At 37.1% G+C, this 22807-nt stretch overlaps 1 protein-coding gene across 1 annotated transcript; it reads left to right on the plus strand.

Annotated features, from left to right (window-relative positions):
- Positions 1-13678: 13678 nt before the first annotated feature.
- LOC130986154 (cellulose synthase-like protein E6) lies at positions 13679-21594 on the plus strand. The gene is made up of 10 exons (XM_057909446.1): positions 13679-13913; positions 18373-18485; positions 18573-19048; positions 19114-19432; positions 19515-19655; positions 19740-19871; positions 19944-20156; positions 20257-20481; positions 20560-20907; positions 20985-21594. Exons 3-10 carry the CDS (start codon positions 18792-18794, stop codon positions 21522-21524), a joined length of 2175 nt encoding a protein of 724 aa, XP_057765429.1. The 5' UTR covers positions 13679-13913; positions 18373-18485; positions 18573-18791; the 3' UTR covers positions 21525-21594.
- Positions 21595-22807: the final 1213 nt, after the last annotated feature.

Consider the following 22807-nt stretch of genomic DNA (forward strand, 5'->3'; position numbering starts at 1 on the left):
TGTCGTCTCCCTGCGCGAAGCCAACAAAATCGCATGAATCTTAGTATGATTCGCCCTAGCCGCATGAAATGAGGAAAATGAGAGAGTAGTGAAAAAAAAATCCTATAACCTTAGTATGAATCCCCCCCTTCTGCGCAAACCCAAATGAAATGAGGAAACTTGTATTGCAGTAGCAAATGATGAAATGAGAGATATCTAGATTAAAACCCTCCATCTTCCGATTCATACACTTAGAAGCAATATTTTATTAATTGTTCAGAGATTCGTAAGATCACATCAAATCCTTTTAGTTCGCAGGCAAATGATACGGTATATTAATTACCAATTAAATGGGGCGCTATTTTCGGAGGGAGGTTGATGAAGATAATCAGCCGAAATATTATTAGACAAAAATATCCTTATCGTCAGTTTCATGTATGAATCACATTATATTAAATCTTGAACCGGTCAAATAGTTAAAAATTAATCTGGACCGTAAGATTGATAAGATCTGTGGTTAATATTCATTTTTATTTTAAACACTAAGGGGTGTTTTCACCCTAGCCCAACCCTATATATATATATGGGAAGTGTATAAAATATGGATGAATCTTGTCCACTAGATATTGTTTGATCTAATGGCTTGAAATTAGCCTAATTTAATCTATTAATATTCACGCCTAATTAGTAAAAGGTTAAGTATGTAATTGCTCAACTTAATATATAATTATTCACGCCTAATGACCGTATCAAATCTTTTGTTCAAATCAAATCTTTATAATTTTAATATATACTCATTCTATTTTATGATGACTGACTAGTTGCCATACGTCCTCATTAAAACCTATCATTCCAATTCTCGCTAATAAAATTTCATAGATTAACAAATCATTTTATTTTAAAGTAGAATAGATTATAATTCGTAACACCGATGGTTCTTATAATATATCATATCAATTCTCACTAAAAAAACGTATCAGTGACTTTATTATGTACTAAAACACAAAAAATCGTAGAACTCTAAATCACTTTATTTTAAATAACACTTGATTATAATTATTAACACAAAAAATATAATTCGTAACACCAAGTTTTTGTTCATTATCATGTTTTGCCAAAAGTCCTCCCCAAACACAACAATTATTTAAAATTTGAAATTAACATACCAATTCACAATAAGATTATTAAAAATTCGTAACACATAAAACATAATTCGTAACACATAAAACATAATTAGTAACACTGGTGATTCTTATAATTTATCATATCAATTCTCACTAAAAAATAAAAAAATTAATTCGTATAAGTGACTTTATTACGTACTAAAACACAAAAAATCGTAGAATACTAAATCAATTTATTTTAAATAATACGTGATTATAATTCTTAACACAAAAATATAATTCGTAACACCGCGATTTATCCCATTATCGTATTTTGCCCCAACAGCGCAGTAGTATCATCCCTGTTTAGCAGTGGCATATCCCTCCCCCCGTTGGGGAACCCAAATACCCTATGAACATCGTCTGCAGTGACTAGTATTTTGGTCCCGCACGGAAGCTGAATCTCACACCTCTTATAATTGAATCGATCTAACAACCAGTAGTTAAGCTTCCCCGGCATATCCTTAACTAATAGTTCCAACAGTTGATCGCGCAACAACAAAGTGTTGAAGATCACTCATCTCACTGACAGCCTTATATAGGACACATGGGGTGCTTCTAGTGAAAAGAGATGGGTACTCCTCAGCAGGCCGAACTTGCAACTGTTTATAGTTCCCTAAAGCAGCCTGGCGTTTTTCTTTACGAATTTTTTTTGCCATGCCAACAGGCGACAGTGGCACATCAGACATGATGATATTATCGGGCTGTTGGATTGGTATATCACCTGACGAGCTGCCGATTTCATTTGCTTTCCTCTTACGAGCATTGGCTGCAACACGTAATCACATAATTCGTAAGACCCTAAAATATAATTCTTAACACAAACTTAATTCATAACAAACATTATTATAATTCCCAAACGGTATTATAATACTAATACACATTAAAAAAAATTAAACTACATAATTTGTAAGACATAAATAATTCTCACAGCTGCCCATAAAATTTTGTTAGTAGTAATTGAAATTATTTCAATAACTCAAGCATCAACATAATACTACACACTCATTATATTAAAATATAAAAAGGAAATACAGAACCTGAGATTATATTATTATCAGAATATTTTTGTTTACGAATCTAATTCCCTTAATTTATATAAAAAACCATGCTATTTTTTCCCTAATCAATAAATCTCTCGAAACTAAGCTATAAATCATGAACACAACTGTCAACATTACAGTTCTCTAAATAATTAAATATAAACACAACAAATTAACAAAAAATTAAAGAATAATATCTGCAAATACAGCCCTTTTTAATTCAACATTAAAGGATCGTTCTTATGTTTTGTATGAACTGTGAAACAATTTTTTAAAAGTTAAGTTTACTTTTTTAGTATACAAATTTAATAATCTATTTAACTTACTCTCTACACACTTATTATACTGATAACTAATTTCTTAGCAACAAATACCACAACTAACACTGTGCAATTGTAGCAAATAATCAGTAACCGAGTATCGTATCCACAGGGACTGACACAACAAAATAACTTTAGCTATCCCCTAAACAGACTATAACAGTAGACATGCAAACGAAAGTAAAGAAGGTTTAATTAACACTAAACGCAAATAGCAATAAATAAAAGCACGTAGAAAAATCAAATATTAAAAGACAACTGATCCTAGAGTAGTAAATTCATTAACTAAATCTACGCAATTAATCTATTAACCCTATGTATCAATTTAATCCAGTTATGATGAGAGATCACTTAATTAATCAATCACTCTCGCTAGAGCAGCAACGATCGTAGATTAATAAATTCTCTATCTCCGTTAGGTCTCAAGAAAATCTACTAACTCCCAATAGCTCTTAAGAATAGCTCCCTATGACCCACCTATCTCCGCTAGGTCTCAAGGTTAAAATCATATCATACATTCCTGAATCCGCTAAACAGTTATCTCCGCTAGGTCTCAAACCGAATAGCTAAACATGCAAACTATTGATCAGATAATTCACAAGAAATTCAGCACCAGGAATTATGAATCATAAACTGGAAGGCACAAAGGTATTAACAAATAAATCACATAAATTCAATCAACTATTTACAAACCCTAGAATCAGCTAAAGGAAACTAGCCAGACATAGCAAAAGAAAGCATAAACATAATTAAAAAGAAAGCAATTGTAAAAACTGAATTATATAAAAACCGAATGAAAACGATTGTAGCAGCTTGAATCTTCAATCTTGATCCAAGCCTTGAAAACTGGAAAGCTAAAATATTCTAAAGCTATAAAACTAAAATAACGAGTCTTTTCTGGTCTCCCTAGATAGGTCAAAAGAGGACCTATTTATAGTTTTCAGATTTCCTTCGATCACCATGGAAGTTGCCATGCAAAGTAGAATTCTAAAGGTAATAGAATCGTGTAAAATAAAGCAACTCTCCAGTTGGATGCACGCTCTGGAAAATACTCCCACTCTTGCCGAAATCGCAGCTCTCGCCAGCTGTCGTCAGGGAAACGGCTATCACCAGAGGAATGGTGATTTCTCTGCTCTGATGTCGCTCCTCTGCAAGAAACATTTAGCTCCTCTGCTCTGATTTCGCTGCTCTGACTTTCGACTTCTCTGACTGATTTCTTTGCTCTGACTTTCGACTTCGCTGGCGATTGGTTTCTCTGCTCTGGCTTTCGACTTCGCTGATCTGGGCTTTCACCAGAGGAATGGTGATTTCTCTGACTTTTCACTTCTCTGCTCTGGAGATGTCGGTTCCTCTGCTCTGGAGACCAGAACACCTAGAAAACGCCAAATTCATCCAAAATTCTCCAAAATTGCATTCTTCCATCTCGAAAGCCTAAATATCCTGCAAAGCATAAAATACACCATAAACGCACCAATTTCCAGAAGATTATCTTAAAACACGCACATACAAACCCTTAAAAATAGAGCAATTTAAGCATAAATCATATACATACCTTCAAAATTTGTTACATCAGCTTCGGATTCAAACCTTTGCAACACACCTTTTCACTTGTTCTTCGTATGAACTACATAGAAATTGCAAATTATAATGGACAGAAACATAAGCATATATCATTTCGAAATAAATAAAATATAGTTATGATTATTATTAAAAAATAGTACTCCCTCCGTCCCGCTATTTAAGTCTCGTTACTTTTCGGCACGGAGATTAAGAAGAAGCAAATTAGGTGAATAAGGAGTGTGGTCCACATGTTTAAGTTTTGTGATTAGGGAATAACTAATTATTTCTATTTTATTTTATCAATATCAAAAAGTCTTAATTTTTTTCTTATTAATTTAATTTTTAATAACCTATAATTAAATTAATTATTCCTTAAAATTTGAAATATACCAAAATCTGCAATTTCCAAAAAAACTAAAAAAATCTGCATTTACGAAAATACTTCAATCAATGTGCATTTCAAAAATACAAAATCTACAATTCAAAATCAATGTGTTCTTCAATCTGCAAAATCAATGTGTTCTTCAAAAGTAATTTTGAATCCAAAATCTACAATTCTGGATTCAAAAATACAGAATTCAAAATTTGCAATTCAAAATCTCCAACTTCAAGCTTTAATAAACATTTCCAGAAATCTGCAACTTCAAGCTTCAACCCATTTCACTAATCCATTCTATTTGAACACATCAGAAATCGAAGATAGGTTCCAAAGCGAAACAGTTCTTAAAGAGGGGGAACCGCGGGATATGGCCTTGAGACCAAGATCTGTCAGCCCACGAGTAGAAGCACTTCCTCGGATGGAAAGCTTTCCCAGACCTCCACGACTTGCAGTCCCAACAGCTATGGAAGCAAGTCTCACATCAGTTGCCTTTTTCCCCTCCAAGCATCTAGAGAGAAATCCGTTAGATTCTTCTTCATTGGGCCTAATTCCATCCACACCATCAAATTCACACTTCCCCTTAAGAGAGAAAGCAGGGAGAAAGAGATCTCGATAGAGAGAGAGAATGGGGTTACCTGAGACAGAGGGCGGCGGTGCGACGGCAACAGTGGTGGCGGGACTCACCAAAGGGGCGAAAATTCGAAGAGAAGCAAGGAACCCTAGAAATTGGGGTAAGAGAAAAGCAAGGTAGGAGGGAAAAGAAGAGGCGGCGTGGGTGGAGGCGGCAGGGGGTGGCGCGATGGTGGAGGTGGGAGGGCGGTGGAGGTGGCAAGATGGTGGAGGTGGGAGGTGGGAGGGCGGCGGATTGGTGAAGAAAAGAGAGAGGAAAGAGAATGTGGAGAGAGAAAGAAAATTAGGGGTTAATTAGTGTGATAATTAGGGGTTAAGCATCCCCTTATTATTTCCTTTTTAGGAAACGGGACATTATCGGTGGGACAACCCAAAAAGGAATACGAGACATGAATAGCGGGACGGAGGGAGTACATAATACACCTTTAGTTGCTTGGCAGTTCGTAACTCCAGTTTTAGGAATCTCTTGGATTTGTTTTTCTTTACTCACTTCTTTGCTTTTGCCTGCAAATAAATTCAATTATAATTCTGAGCTTCAACCCTTACATTGTCTAGTTCTTAGTCCCAAAAATTATTCATTCATACACCCGTTCAGTTCAGACTATATCGTAACAATAAATCTTCAAAGAATATAAAATATATGAAACTACACACGGCTCATTCAAAATTCCACTTTAAGTACATTAGATATTAAAATATGAACCAATAAAAGAAGTGAATATAATATTCACCCTTACATACAAATTCGTACAATGACTTGTTCACAACAACCTATAACCCCCCCTCCCCCCCAAAAAAAACCCACAAAGGTATACCAAAAACATACAAAAAACTTTGAGTTCAAGGCATAAAAAATAACCAATGCACACATGCAACGTGACAAGCATACCCCACAATAATTTAAAGACACAAAGGACAATTATAAAGCATAAAACTTTCGAAAAGAAACCCACAATCCAACACAAAAAGGGTTCTCAAAATTTACAACTCCCAAATCCTTAAAAAATGACAAATTTCTTATTTTAAATTAAATTTTTGAAAGAATCAAAAATAAAAGAGGGTTAAAACCGATCCCACAATTGAACCCAACGTTTACGAACCTCGCGCCGCCATTGCATTCTTCATCCTCGCCATTTACCTGTCGTCGCTGAAATCAGAACCTACAATCGAACCCTAGTTCGTCCGCCGTTTGTGAGTGAAGAAGATGGAAGAGTGATTTGGTAGGTTATAATTGAAGAGAGAGAGAGAGAGAGTGAATACCGATAAAAATCTGCATCAAATACTTTGCAATTCACACTCAATATAATTAGTATAATTTTATTTTATTTTGCATTCTAAAATTTATCGGTTCTATGGAATAATATTATTGGTGCTATTTTATTTTGCATTAAATTCATATCAAACGTTCTAAATTTTCGACCAAAATCATTGTTCAGATGGAAAACCAAATCTTTCCGTATCCCGCCGCGATCAGAACAAATTGATAGATACGAATAGTCAACCTCGATTTTGATGACATAGTTACCCTTTATACAATATTAGTTACGAATTATTAACACAAACTGAACGAACCATAAGAAGGCCGAACTTTTAATCTGGTCCGTTAATTTCATACAGATGGAGGGCTGGATCTTGTCCATAGTTTATACACTTAGGAGTGTTTTCATTGTAGCCTCACCCTATATATATATATATATATATATATATATATATATATATAGAGGAGGGCTAAAATAAAAACACTTCTTAAAATATAAAATATAAACAATTTTCAGCCCTTAGATCATCAAGATCTACGGTTGATTCGTAACCTTGTTGGATGAATTCGTGGTCCTGGGTTCGAATCTCAAAGGTAGCAAAAAATTATTTTTCACAATTCGTAATCATGATGGGTGAATTCGTAACCTTGTTGGATAAAATTCGTACATTAAAAAATGTTTATATTTATATTTTAAGAAGTGTTTTCACTGTAGCCCTCCCCTGTATATATATATATATATATATATATATATATATAGATCTTTTAATTCATCTTTTACTCAAAGTTAGTAAAATTCTAACAGGCCTAATAAAATATTATTATCATTTTTATGTAAACAATAGTCTTATATATGGACTGAAATTGATGCAATCCATTATATAATCATGTACAATAAGATTAGCAGTATTTATTTTATATATTTTGTTTTCTTTCTCTTTTATATTTTTTTTATTTATGTAAACACCAATAATTATACTAACTAATTGAATTTTTATGCTATTTAAAAAAAATTAAGAATTAATATACTTACAATTTAATTATGTATATACAAATAATATGTGAAATACAAAGAGCTGTTTTGGGCTTCAGAAATAAATTCAAAGCCCATTTTATATAAAAAAACACACACAAGGCCCATGGCTTTAGGTTGATTATTACATTACATTTTAAGAAAAATAACTAGTGCATAACCCGTCGAAATTCGACTGAAAATTATTTTAAATTATATGATATTATTTTTGTATATGTAATACCCTGTTTCCTCGAGCTAAGTTTAGAATAATTTTTGAACTTAGATTTAAGATGATTCACGCCGGATTGAGAAAAAGAATTTATTTAATTCCAACAAAATGATTTACAAAAACGTTTGTAAATATTTTAGCTATTTAAATTTTTGTGCATTGCATATTAATTTAAATATGAGCATGTGTATATGTGAAATATTTTACACATAATTAATATTTTTACAAGATTTAAATTAAAGTCTATGATTGGACTTTAATTATTTTATGTGTTGGGCTTTGATTTTTATATTGGACCACTTAAGTTAAGTATTTGATTAACCAAATGAAACCCTCCCTCACGCAGGTCCCCTCTCTCCCTCATTACTCTCTTCTTCACCATCAATGAAACACACATGCAAGCATTAACAACTCCCCTAAGTAGCCAACCTAGTTTAGCCAACACAATCCCTTATTTTGAGGTCACACATGCACATGCACAATCTTTCTCCCCTCCCTCATGCTCGGCTCTCTCTCTTCTCTCTTCTCTCCTTCTCTCTTCTCACTCTCCTACACCATTAATAGGATGACATCCTCAACATTTATCATCCCATTAAATTCAAGATATGCATTAAGTGAAGAAATCACTCCATCACATCATCTCATCAAAGCTCATCAAAGCAAGCTTCCCTCTCTCCTTTTTACTCCCTTCGGCAGCCCCCTCCCATCCTCACTCCACCACACTTCTCTCCTTGTTTCACCATTTTTGGAAAGGATTAAGGAAGCCAAAAGTGCTACCCTCACACCAAGCTATCAAGTGTACTTCAATCTTCAAGATCAAGCTCCAAGAGGCCTACGCATCATCCCCTACTTCACCTCCATTGATCTTGTTGGTAGCAACCTCAATCCTCCTCTCATGATTATATATATATTTTCCTTGATATATAAGCATGTATATCGATGTATATTGAAGCATGAAAGTCCCCTCTCTACTCTTGTAATTCTCGAAAATTTTGATAAAAGAAGAGCATGATGAATTCTTTCAACTTTCCACTACCTTCATGTGCTCATACACCTCTACATGTTAGATGCATGAGAGGAAGAGATATATTTCTTGAGAACCCTTGAAAGGGATATATGTATTGATAAGTGAAGCATGATGAGTTCTTAGTAAGAAAATGCATGAGAATGATGGTGAAAGCATGGATCTAAAAAGATATGTGTATATGTTATAAATTCGACCATTCCAGAAATTTTCTTACGTTCTGGACTGATGAGTCGACGAGGTTTTCCTTGTCTAAAAATCTTCAAACTTTTATGGTGTGTATATATATGAGTCTTGTAAACACTGGTAAAATTTCAAGTCATTTGAACCTGTTTTACTACCTTTTTAAAATATAAATCATTTACTGCGCATTTCCACCGGAAATTTAGAAGAGCAGTCTGTGGAGTCACACTTTTCAGTGACTTTAAAAACTAGTCAGCCTCCCAAATTTTTATGGGAGAAATATACAAGTGTTATACAGACTCATGCAAAATTTTAAAGCAATTGGACAACGTTTGCTAATTTTTAAAAATCCTAGCGTCCGGTCGTGCCAAACTGCCGAATCTGGTAGACTGTGGGAAAACACCCATATCTCTTAAACCACTTGGAGTTTTTCACTCTACTTTTTTTTAAACAAAACTAGACTCAAAGAGGTTTTCATCGGTATAAGTCTCGAGTCCAGGAGATTTCGGAATTAAAACAGTTTATTCGTTGAAGTTGAGACAGAACAGAGTGATGAACTGTTGGTGTCCGAAAATTTTACCTTGATTTTGTATTAAGGATTTTAAAGGGTTTTAGTGGAGTAATACACCATGTTATGACATGAAATTGCATTATATTTTGCAATAAAAGTATTTATGATTTAATTGATTTTAATTATAATTCCAATTATTAAAGAAAGATGAGTAAGAATATTGTTGGTGTTCTTAACTCAAGAAAAATGTTTTCATTTATTTATTCATTAAATTTTGAAAACCCGGCTAAGTGAATCATAGAATGTTAAGCACTTCACAACGACTTAAGATTTGATTCAAGGAGACCTATTGAGAATAGATTTCTTGTAGGCTTTGAACGTCAGAAGGATTAGCACTGCTATTCCGATTCAGAGATTAAGTTAAACGACAGGCTTTGCCTATACAGGTGGGCTTATTTTCCAAATGTATGATTGAGCTAATGAGCTTAAACGTTCGTAATATATAAACTGTTTATCCAATAAAATGTTTATGTGCACTCTGCTCTGTTTAAGGCTCGCCACAACGAATCAATTGAGGTTCTCTTATGGCCTAACACGTTATTTGAGAATTGTGTACACCGTTAGCTGACTCGGTGGGTTGATCTCCATTCGGGCACTAACTAAGAGGCGTTATAAGGATGCTTGTTGGATGTGTTCCGAAGCATAGAATGTAAGGGCCTGCCTGGGTAGCGTCCCGAGGTCAAAAGTAAACTTGTCTGGGTTACGCCCTCAGTTCAAGTAAATGGGAGAAACGGATCCGTCGGTGGCTAGAGGTCCGGGATCACAGCGAGTAACAGAAATGAGTGTGACATCTGCGCGCAAACTAAGTATATATATATATGTATCTATAAATGAAATGTTTTAACATGCTTAGAAGTTCTTTCACTTTAAAACCTTCTAAGTCATGTCAAGTATGATTGGATAAACTGTTCTTCAGATTATGAAATGTTTTAAAGTTGCAGCCCACTAAGTACATTAGTACTTAGCCCAAAAATACTTTCAAATATTTTCAGGTTAATGGCGGGTGATGACGGGGCGGAGCTGAGGCTAGAGTTCAACTCCTTATTTTGACTTCCGCTGTAGAACTAGCCCGTATCTATCTTTTGTTGAAGCCTAAACTATTGACTCTCAAGTATTTCGATTAATGAATGTTGGTTATCTGAAGCATGACACTAAACTTGTGATCCTGAAGTTGTTATGTTTGTGGATTGATTCGTATCATTTGAATACCTGTCTTTCTTCATCCAAAGGGGCTAAGCCCAATTGTTATCCCGTTTATTCGGATTTCACAAGGATTTTCCCTTGTTCATTTAGATGATTAGTCGTACCCCAGTTATAGTTATTGTTTCAAGAATTGGGGTGTGACAGTATAAATAGTTATTTATATAAATTATTTTTAAATTTATTTAATTTGAGTTAATAGAATTGAAATTATATTAATCTAAATCATATTCCTCAATTAAATGTTAACCTTTTGTTAGAATAATAAATATTTTTTTATATAAATTTTTATTTAATAATCATTTGAAAAAAAGTTGATATTGAAGATTTTATTTCATCTGGACATCATCTCGTCTGAATCCGGTAGGATCATATCATCATCTAAAGTTCGAAAGATGACATCTAATGTTTGAACACCAAACTTTTGAGCATCATCTCGTCTAGACCTTAAAATACACAAAAGTAAACTTTTGTGCGTCTATTTTTTTAACATCACTCTGAAGCTTTTAAAATCAAAGTTGACTTGTGAGATTGTATGATTTGGAGCTTCTAACATCATAACTAACTTGTAAACATCATTTTGTATGGAACTTGAAAAAATATTGACAAACTTTTTATATGCATTATTAGCTTCAAATATAATAATTGGGTTCCAAGAATTATCTCGGTTGGAGTTTGAAATGACAAATTTAACTTGTGAGTATCATCTCATCTCATTTTCACTTTGAATGACCACAACTAAGTTACAAGAATTATCTCGTGTGTAGCTTTAAAGATCATTATCATCTTGAACTTGTAAGATCATAACTAACTTCTAAACATCATCTTGTATGCAACTTGAAAAATCTTGACAAATTTTTGTGCATTATTTCATGTGGAGCGTGAACATTATCTCATTTGAAGTTTGAAATATCATAATTAAGTTATGAAGATCATCTTGTGTGTAGCTTAAGAAAGTTGATGCGAGATTCAAATTGTATTAATTTATTTAGTAATTTAATTGATAAATTTTCAAAAAAAATCTATGTTGAATCCAAATTTTATTTTTAAAAATTTATACAAAATATATTATTTTATAATTAAATTAAATTGAAGAAATAATTTACTTAATTACACCAATTTATTTTTTAAAATTAAATTAATTAGATTGTGTATTTAATTAAATAAATTTGGTCAAATTGAATTGACAAATCAATTCAAATTGTATTAGTCTCAATCATTCCGCCAATTAAATGTAGATTTTTAATTTGGAGAGCAAGAGCTTCTTCTTGTATAAGTTTTATTTTATTTCTAGTGCGTAATCTGTCGAAATTCGACGGGAAATTATTTTAAATTATTATTTAAATTATACTCCCTCCGTCCGCGATATCATTTTCACATTGCCATTTCGGTTTGTTCGCGATATCGTTTCCACTTCCATTTATAGAAGTATGGTCCACAAACTTTCACTCACAACAATAGTGGGACCCAAACTCCACTCACTACATATCCACTACTATCCACCACTAATCTTAAAACCGCGCCGTCCACAATGTGGAAATGATATCGCAGACAGAGGGAGCATCATCCTCCAAAATTATGCATACATTTTCTTTTTGATACGACCCCCAAAATTATGCATACCATATTTTTAGACACTACCCCACATATAATTCTTTCAAGTTTACCCTTTTAACTTATAATACTATTTACTCATAATCTATTTAACAATACCCTCACAGTGGGACCCTTTTTTCCACTATCATTACTACAAACTTCCATGCATAATTTTGGGGGACGGTGGAGTATTATTTTTGTATAAATAATTATTTATGGGGTTAATTGCCGCTAAATTCACATACTTTTTCAAATTTCAGTTTTTTCCCATGACAAAAAAAATCTACTTTAGAATCCATGAATTGGAAAATCGATTGGAAATTTCCCCCGCATCCGATTTTCGGCCATCCCCGAAATGACTCCGATCCCATGTGTCCACATTTATTCCAGGTGTTAAAATAAAAGCATGACATGGTTGCCACATAAGATATCTTTTCCATCTTTGCAATAAAAGCATGACATGGCTGCCACATTTATCTCTTTCCTCCTCTTCATCCGCCATTCAAGAGCTTCGTGAAGGAAGTGGTGTGAGAGATAGGGTTCAGAGACCCCGCGTGAATCGGCTCATTCTCCTTCTCCTTCTCTGCAACTCGCTCCTTGGCCCACTCCCACGCCTTGATTCGGCTCTCAGATCTAGATAGAGACAGCCCCGAACCCTTACTGGTTTCAGAAGTGCTGTTGCACGCCGACGATTGGGGTCACCTGCTGCTGCTGGGAGTAATTCGGATCGTCGCCGCCGTCCAAATCGATCGAGCTGATCGTTGCCGGCGGTGCTCGACCTCTTCTCATCGCTCAGCTGCTTGGGTGTGTCGGGGAATAGGGTGTTCATCGGCGGCAGCTCCGCAATCGAGCTCGCCGTCGCCTTGAGCAGCCACTCCACTGCCTTGCTCGGCTGATCGTACCCCAATTGTTCTTGTAGATCGTAGAATTAGATGGCAATGTTCACTGACAGCCTCACACGCCGGTCTCGCAGCCCCTTCAATGTCAACACCTTGCTGTGCTTATCCCTCCCGCTGCTCGTGAAACCCTAACAATAGTCTTATATATGGACTAAAATTGATGCAATCCATTATATAATCATGTACAATAAGATTCGCTGTATTTATTTTATATATTTTGTTTTCTTTCTCTTTTTTTATATTTCTATTTTATATTTTTTTTTCTTATTTATGTATACACCAATAATTATACTAAGTAATTGATTTTTTATGCTATTTTTAAAAAAAATAAAAATTAATATACTTACAATTTAATTATGCATATACAAATAATATGTGAAATACAAAGGGCTGTTTTGGGCTTAAGAAATAAATTCAAAGCCCATTTTATATAAAAAACAAACACAAGGCCCATGCCTTTGATTAAGCTATAAATATTTTCATACTAAATGATAATGAAGATTTATTTAGGTTGATTATTACATTACATTTTAAGAAAAATAATATTTTAAAAGATTATATTTTTTCAGATTGATTATTATTTTACATCATTATTTTTTAATATCGCGCTTAGCCTGCCTACCCAGTCTGCCCAACTCGTGCCCAGCCCGACTCGACCCATGCCTCAACCTTAATCCGATTCATTTTTTTCGTACATTTGAGTGTATATTTGATACATACATTTTGCAAACCTCCATGTAACCGCCTCCCCCTCCCCCTCCCCCCACAGAACCACAAAATTAATTTGTGAAGATGAATTGGTTTGATGGTTTCGCCTCACTAGTTTTTTAAAATTTGGCGGTAAAAAATAGTTGTTAGATGTTGGTGTTAATGACAATTCCACGTGTACATGGAGTGCATAGTCATATATGCACTGATGGAGCACTGATGGGTGAGAAGGGGTTTCCACAGGACATCAAGAAGGAAGAACGCGATGAGAAAATGCAGAAGGCGCATAGCGCAATCATCCTTTGCCTCGCCGATAAAGTTCTGCGAGAAGTAGCGAGGGAGGAGACGGCTGCGGCGGTGTGGAGTAAATTGGACTCTCTCTACATGGTAAAATCTCTAGCTAATCGCCTTTATATGAAGCAGAAATTATATTCATATAAATTTGTGGAAGATAAAGGGATTGAGGATCAATTAGATGAATTCAACAAATCTATTGATGACCTAGAAAACATAGATGTTAAGCTAGGGGATGAGGATAAGGCTATTCTTTTACTCAATGCGCTGCCAAAGAGTTTCGAGCATCTTAAAGATGCGATGTTGTTTGGAAGAGAAAACACCATTACTTTGGATGAAGTGCAAAATGCATTGAGGGCAAAGGAGTTGCAGAAAATTAACGAGGGCAAACAAGAAGCTACAAATGAAGCTCTTAATGTCAAGAAGTTCAAGAAATCAAAGGGAAAAAAGCCTCAATCCGATTATAAGAAACATGGAAAGGAAAAGGATAAGGATCTTGAAAATGAGACTAGGAAATGTCATTTTTGCAAGAAGCCTGGCCACCTCAAGAAGGATTGCTTTTCTTGGAAGAAAAAGCAACAAGGTGAGAAGAATCCAACAGGCAACACCACTAACAACACTGAAGAGTATGACACTGCAGAGGTTTTAAATATGGTTGATGAGCATATTGATCACCACTGGATTCTGGATTCAGGGTGCAGCTTCCATATGTGTCCAAATAAGAGTTGGTTTACTGAGTTAAAGGAAGGAGAGCAAGGCTCAGTTATGTTAGGAAACAATGAAGTCTGCTCAGTCAGGGGTATTGGCAGCATCAGGTTGAAGATGCACGATGGCAGTACAAAGGTTCTGTCAGAGGTTAGATATATCCCCAAACTCAAGAGGAATCTAATATCTTTAGGGACATTGGAGTTGAAGGGTTTCACTTGGAAATCTGAAAATGGAGAATTGCAGGTCATGAGGGGCTCTCAGATTATAATGAAAGGTGTCAGGAGATCCAGTCTTTACTACCTATTAGCCAAGACTCTGATTGGAGATTGTGAGTCAGTGGTCAAGGAGGAGTATATGGTTTGGCACAGGAGACTTGGACATGTGGGTGAAAGAGGCCTAAATGAACTGGTCAAACAAAAGTTGATCAGTTGCTCAGGGAAATGCAAGAAAAATGGTTGTGAATACTGCATTTTGGGCAAGAATAAAAGGCAACCATTCAACACTGGACAACATTTGTCAACATCACCTCTTGACTATGCTTATGCTGATTTATGGGGGCCATCCAGAGTTGAAAGTTTGGGTGGAGGAAGATATTTTTTATCCATCATGGACGATTACTCGAGGAGAGTTTGGGTATACATAATAAAGAATAAAAGCAATGCTCTGGAGAAGTTTAAGGAATGGTGTAAACTTGTTGAAGTTGAGAAAGGAACAAGTCTGTAATGTCTCAGAACAGATAATGGTCTTGAGTTTCTTTCAACAGAATTTAACAATTTCTGTAAAGAAAAGGGTATTTTGAGACACAAGACAGTTCCGGGGACACCTCAACAAAATGGGGTAATAGAGCGCATGAATCGAACACTACTAGAGAGAGTGAGATGCATGTTGCTTAGTTCTGGAGCACCAAAGGATTTTTAGGGTGAAGCTGAGACTACAGCAGCAAAGTTGATCAACAAGTGTCCTAGTTCAGCAATAAACTTCAAGGTACCAGAGCAAATGTGGCATGGGAGAGCTCCTAATTATGCAAGATTGAAGGTGTTTGGCTGTCTTGCTTACATGCATCTGAGACAAGACAAGCTAGAGGCCAGAGCTTTAAAATGTGTTTTGTTGGGATATGAAGATGGAACAAAAGGATATAGGTTATGGTGTGGTGAAAATGAGATGAATAAAATTCTCATTAGTAGAGATGTGGTATTCAAAGAAGATACCATGCCATTTCTGAAGCCTACAGGAGTTCAACATATTGAGTCCAACAAAGACACAGAGTTTGAGGTGGAGCCTGCCCAGAGCAAACAATCTGATAAGGAAGGAGCTCATAATGCAGATGATAAGTCTTCTGATGAAGAAAGTCAAAATAATGCTGAAAATTTGGATGATTACTTGCTTGCCAGAGATAGAGTGAGAAGAGCTATTCAACCTCCCAAAAGATACAGTCATGATGATCTTATGGCCTATGCACTGTCAGTTGCTGAAGAAAATGAATATGAGGAACCCAGAAACTATAAAGAGGCTATAAGAAGTGTGGATAGACAAAACTGGATTATAGCCATGAATGAAGAGCTAGGATCACTTGAAAGAAATGAAACTTGGGTTCTTGTAGATAAGCCCAAGAATCAGAAGCTCATCAACTATAAATGGGTGTTTAAAAGAAAGGTGGAGCTCATCAAAGGGGAAGAAGTGATCAGATTTAAGGCAAGGCTTGTGGCAAGAGGTTTCACTCAAAGGGAGGGCATTGATTTTAATGAAATCTTTTCCCCTGTAGTGAAACACTGCTCTATTAGAATTCTGCTGTCTTTAGTCACACAAGAAGATCTAATATTGGAACAATTGGACGTTAAGACAGCTTTCTTACATGGTAATTTGGAAGAAACGATCTACATGTCACAGCCAGAGGGCTTTATTGCACCAGGGAATGAACACAAGGTCTGTCTTCTAAAGAAATCATTGTATGGTTTGAGACAGAGCTCAAGGCAGTGGTATAGGAGGTTCGATGAAGAGATGGTGCAGATTGGATATGAAAAATCCACACATGACAGTTGTGTGTATGTTAAGAGAAAGCAAGGAACAATAGCATCTTATCTACTATTATATGTAGATGATATGCTTATTGCTAGTAAAATCAAAAGGAAATAGATATGTTAAAGAAAGATCTTCAGCAGAGATTTGAAATGAAGATGCTTGGTGATGCCAGAAGAATCTTGGGCATGGATATTATAAGGAATAGAAAGAAAGGGGAGTTGTGGTTATTGCAAAAGGATTACATATTGAAGACTTTGAGGAAGTTCAGAATGGATGAGTCCAAAGCAGTTATAACTCCACTTGGGCAACATTTAAAGATGAGAGAAAATCAGAGGCCACAAACTGAAGAAGAAATGAGAGAGATGCTTAAAATTCCATATGCTAATGGGGTCGGTAGCATCATGTATACAATGGTTTGTACTCGGCCTGATTTATCTCATGGACTTAGTGTTATCAGCAGGTATATGAGTGATCCAGGAAGATACCATTGGGAAGCTCTAAAATGGGTTTTCAGATACTTGAAAGGAGCTGCAGAATATGGAATAATGTTCAAGAAGGCAGAGAGTTTTGAGAGAAATCCATTAAAGGGCTATGTTGATTCAGATTATGCATCAAATCTGGACACCAGAAAATCTCAAACAGGTTTTATCTTCACCTTATATGGATCAACCATTAGCTGGAAGTCCATGTTGCAGCCGGTGGTAGCCTTGTCTACTACTGAGGCTGAATACATGGCAATTACAGAAGCAGTGAAGGAAGCAACTTGGTTAAAATGTATGCTTGCAGATCTGGGAATTTTACAAGAAGTGGTGGAGGTGAATTGTGACAGTCAAAGCGCGATTCATTTGGTTGACATAAAATTTCACTATGTCAGAGATGTTGTCAATAAGGGTGAGATCAAGATTGTGAAGGTTTCAACTGAAGAAAACGCTGCGGATATGCTGACAAAGCCTCTACCTAGTGCTAAATTCAAATATTGTTTGGATTTAGTAAATGTTCTGAGATTTGCTTAAAGCAAATGAAGGATGCCCTGTGATGGGGCATGTTCTTGCAGAGGAACTGAATTTGAGTAGCTGTGAATAGTGGAAGGTTGTCATCAAGGTGGAGATTGTTGGTGTTAATGACAATTCCACGTGTACATGGAGTGCATAGTCATATATGCACATTTGAGGGACTAAGTTGCAAGATATCCAAGCCACATCAGTTGTAAGTTGTAACTAACTCGGTGCAGCAGCATGGTTCATACTTTACTTGCTGCGGTATATAGCATCAGTTTCTATTACTTCTTTTAGCTGTTGAGAGATAATTGTAATCTTAGGGTTCATCGCAAAAGAGATTAGCTGGTTACTGGGGAGAAAAGATTTCTTGAGAGGTTATAGATTCTTGTTCATCTCCTTTAGCGAATCTTGTAATCTGTAAAACATTCTTTCTTGTTTCATAGTGAATTTTAGTGACTCTGCCGTGGACGTAGGTTCCTTTGAACCGAACCACGTAAAATCCAAGTGTTCTAGTTTCTAGGGTGTTGGATCTTGTGATTGTGTGCATTATCTGTTCTTGTTTGAGAAGATCAATCAAGCTCTACGCTCAACATTAGAACTGCCTTTTTATATAATATAGATATAGATTCGAGGATACGAGAGAAAAGTATAGCTGACATGAGTCACATGACTCGGCTACTAGAGAACAATAACGTCAATTTGTTTGTTTGTCTGTTTCTTCTTCTTCTTCTTCTTCTTCTTTTTTTTTTTTTTTTTTTAAATCTTATCCCCTTTCATCTTCTCTTTAATTTTGCAGCTTGCGTGATAATAAGTGTAGTGGACCAAGTAGGCTTGAGCTGCAGCTTCTTCTTTGGTCAATTTTATTGACCCACTCAAGTATACATGTTTGTGGCCACAAAGTTTCGATAGACTAATCTGCCAAATGATAACAAAAATTAAATATAATCTATTTGGTGTAGACGAGGCTGGCACTGCAAAGTGTAGAGTGTAGAGTGTAGAGTGAGAGAGAGGGAAGATGAGAGGAGATGGAGATTTGTTCGAGACGCGAGCGGCAAGAGGTAGAGCAGCTCACAGAGCGTTGTGTATAACAGTATTAGCAGGCATAGTTTCCGTTTGGGTTTACAGATTGGGTCACATCCCACAAGGCGGAAGATACAGTTGGATTGCGATGCTGTGCGCGGAGCTGCTCTTTGGATTCTACTGGATTATCTCTCAGTCCGGCCGCTGGACCGTCGTCTACCGCTACCCCTTTAAGGATAGGCTTTCCTCAAGGTATCTCTCTCTCTCTCAATTCCTATTATTTGATTTGGACAACATATATAAACTCTGATTTGCAGATACGGGGAGAAGCTACCGGCGGTTGATGTATTTGTTTGCACGGCGGATCCGGTATTAGAGCCGCCGTCTCTGGTGGTGAGCACGGTTTTATCGGTCATGTCATACAATTATCCATCCCAAAAATTGAGCGTCTACTTATCAGACGACGGCGGCTCTCAACTCACCTTCTATGCTCTCTTTGAGGCTTCTACTTTTTCAAAATACTGGATACCTTTCTCCAAGAAATACAACGTGGAGCCCAGATCCCCTGCTATCTATTTTTCTCAAACCATCGTTGTCGACGACTCCAGCTTCGCCCGAGAATGGGCCAATGTTAAGGTTTGTGATTGAGAATGAATGGAGTTTTTGAATTTTGGTTTCAACTCATTTCATTTCAAACATTGTTGGTGTTTTGCATCAGCAACTCTACGAGGAGATGAAAGGCCGAATAGATTCAGCGGCTGCAAAGGGCTGTGTTCCGGAACACATTAGGAATCAGCATAAAGGTTTCTCGGAGTGGAATTCCAAGGTCGAAAAGCAGGATCATCAATCCATTCTTCAGGTTATTCTCATCTCTCATATGCACTTGTCACTTTTAATAGCCTAAGCAGAGAGAGAGAGAGAGAGTAAAACTCGCTTGTTTCAGATTTTGATAGATGGATGGAATCCTGAAGCAACTGATGTTGAGGGGAACAGATTGCCAACACTAGTGTATTTGTCCCGAGAAAAAAGGCCCGGATGGCCTCATAACTTCAAAGCTGGATCTATGAATGCATTGGTAATTAATCAACTAAATTCCTCTGTTTTTGTTGAGAAACAGATCACCATTCTTCTGCAATGAATGTTGCAGATAAGAGTGTCGTCTGAAATCAGCAACGCGCCAATCATTCTCAATGTGGATTGTGATATGTACTCGAATGATCCGGATGCAATAAACGATGCATTGTGCTTCTTTCTGGACGAAAAGCATGGATCGCAGACATGCTACGTCCAATATCCTCAGCAGTATAACAATATCACCAAGAATGATATTTATGGAAACCAAAATTTTGCGACTAACGACGTATGTATGCCTTGACTCTATACTTGAATAATAGTTTATGACATGGTTGCATTCTTGATTTGAGGGTCTAACTGATAAATCTGTGGTTGTGATGATGAAGATTGAGCTCTCTGGCTTAGATGGTTTCGGTGTGGCCCTATATGTTGGCACCGGATGTTTCCACAGGAGGGAAAGCCTTTCGGGAAAGAAGTTCTCCGTAAACCACAGGATTGAAAGCGGAGATGTGGAAGATAACATAAAGGGCAAAAGTAAGGAAGAGCTAGAGAATACTGCAAAGGTTTTAGCCAATTGTAGCTACGAGAAAGGCACTTCGTGGGGAAAGGAGGTTTGCCTCGTCTCTCTTGCTACTAGTAGAAAGCATTAGGCATAGAATCAATGACTCTATTTTGAGGTATGTATGCAGATGGGATTGGTGTACGGATGTCCCGTGGAAGACATAGTGACAGGCTTATCCATCCAATGCAGGGGATGGAAACCGGTGTATTACAACCCGAGCAAGCACGCCTTCAAAGGCGTTGCTCCGACAACCTTGGACGTGTCTCTCATTCAGTTCACGAGGTGGTCGGAGGGGATGTTCCAGATCTTCCTCTCCAAGTACTGCCCCTTCATCCTCGGCCGCGGAAAGATCAGTTTCGGTGGCCAAATGGGATACTGTATCTACCTTCTCTGGCCCATGCTTTCGTTGCCTACGCTTTGCTATGCCATCATCCCAGCTCTTGCTTTGCTCCGCGACGTGCCCTTGTTCCCCAAGGTAACCTTGAAGCTAGGGCCTCATTTTAGCTAGCTAGTTGAGAAAATCTTGTACATAACTGATCATTGATGGTCCAGGTTTCTAGCTTCTGGATCATACCCTTCGCGTACGTCTTCACTGCAAAGACTGCTTACAGCTTAGCAGAAGACGTTGCAGTGGGCGATACGCTCAAGGGGTGGTGGAACGTGCAGCGGATGGTGGTGATTAGGCGGGTGACGGCCTATTTCTTGGCCTTGATAGAGACGGTTATGAGGGTGGTAGGGCTGTCGCAGTCAGCATTTGTGCTGACTGCCAAAGTTGTGGACGATGAGGCGGAAAAGAGGTACAGGAAGGGGCTGATCGAGTTTGGGAGCTCGTCCATCATGATGATAATCATTGCGACGCTTGCGCTGCTCAACCTTTTCGCCTTAGGGTGGGGTGCGGTGAAGCTGTGCTGTGCATCGGAGGCGTTTGATAAGTTGCTGCCGCAGCTGGCGATATGCGGAGTGTGGGTGATGTTGAATTTGCCAGTTTACGAGGCCTTCTTCTGTAGAAGGGATAAGGGAAGCATGCCGTTGCCTGTTACGTTCAAGTCGTTGGTTATAGCGTCCACAGCAGTGCTCGTTTCTGTTTACTGACCTATAACGCATCACTTTGATGATTTGTAATCTATACTATACTAATACAAAACAACTTGTGGATTGTCTATTTTACCCCTATTATATATTTATTAGAAACAATAGGGCCGAATGGCCCTATTGAGCATACAAAATCAAAATTTAGCCCTATATCTAAACACATCAAAATTTAGCCATTAATTAGGTGGAATGCCTAATTTGCCCTTTCTACCCATCGCACTGCAGTTCTTCGATTTGGCCCAATCGCTCTGGCGCTCCTCGATTTGTTCCGGCGTAGTTTTGCAGATGCAGACGGAGGGCTCTCATATAGAGCGGCCGTGGCTGCTAGCGCGGTGGAGAAAGCGAGCTGCGCCGCGGAGGCCGAGGATGCTGGAGCGATTGCTGGGGCTCTGGTCGCCAAGCAAAAGCATAGTGTCGACGGTGGCTGCCGCCGTGGGCGACGATGGGCTCTCGTTGTTCGACGACATCGTTTCGATTGGGAGAATTTCGAGTTTCTGATTTTTTCTAATTTTTTTGGGCGTGTCTGGAATGATTTTTTGGATCTGATCTGATGAGGCGGCGGCGGTGGATCTGATCTGATCTGATCGTTGCGCTGCCTCCTCCATCGGCAGATCTGATCTCCGCCTCCTTCGATTTCAGCCATCGACCGATCTGATCTGATCTGATCTGTGCTGCACGTATGGCACTTATGGCACTATTAGTGCCATAAGTGCACACTTCCCCATAGGGTTTAGATATTCCATTTAGTGTTTAGATTATCCATTTGGGGTTTAAATGTTCCATTTAGGGTTTAAATGATGTTGTTGTTTCTGTATTTGTGTTGAACGTATGACACTTATGGTACTATTAATGCCATAAGTGCCCAAATGACCATTTTACTTAGTTTTATTTTGAATTTCCGTTGGCACTTTTGGCACTATTAGTGCCATAAGTGCCAACGGACTTCCAAAATAAAACCAAAGTAAAATCTTGGCACTTATGGCACTAACCATAAAACCAAAATAAAACCATAAGTGCCTAACCCGACCCGGCACGCGACCCGCGTGCCTGATCCTACCCGGTCCGCCTCATTAAGGGTAAAAACGTCCAAATCAATAAAAATGACCAAATTTTGTGTTTTTTCAATGTGTGGCCATAAATTGTGTTTTATGCATCATTTTGGCTACTTCAAAATTTTACTCTATTTATTATTATATTTATAAAATATAAATTTATTTTGATATACATTTATTTGTCATCCAAAATTTATAAAGAATACTTTATATTTATAGCTATTGATAAGA

This window comes from Salvia miltiorrhiza, chromosome 5 (genome assembly GCF_028751815.1).
Source record: "Salvia miltiorrhiza cultivar Shanhuang (shh) chromosome 5, IMPLAD_Smil_shh, whole genome shotgun sequence".
Classification (NCBI taxonomy): domain Eukaryota; kingdom Viridiplantae; phylum Streptophyta; class Magnoliopsida; order Lamiales; family Lamiaceae; genus Salvia; species Salvia miltiorrhiza.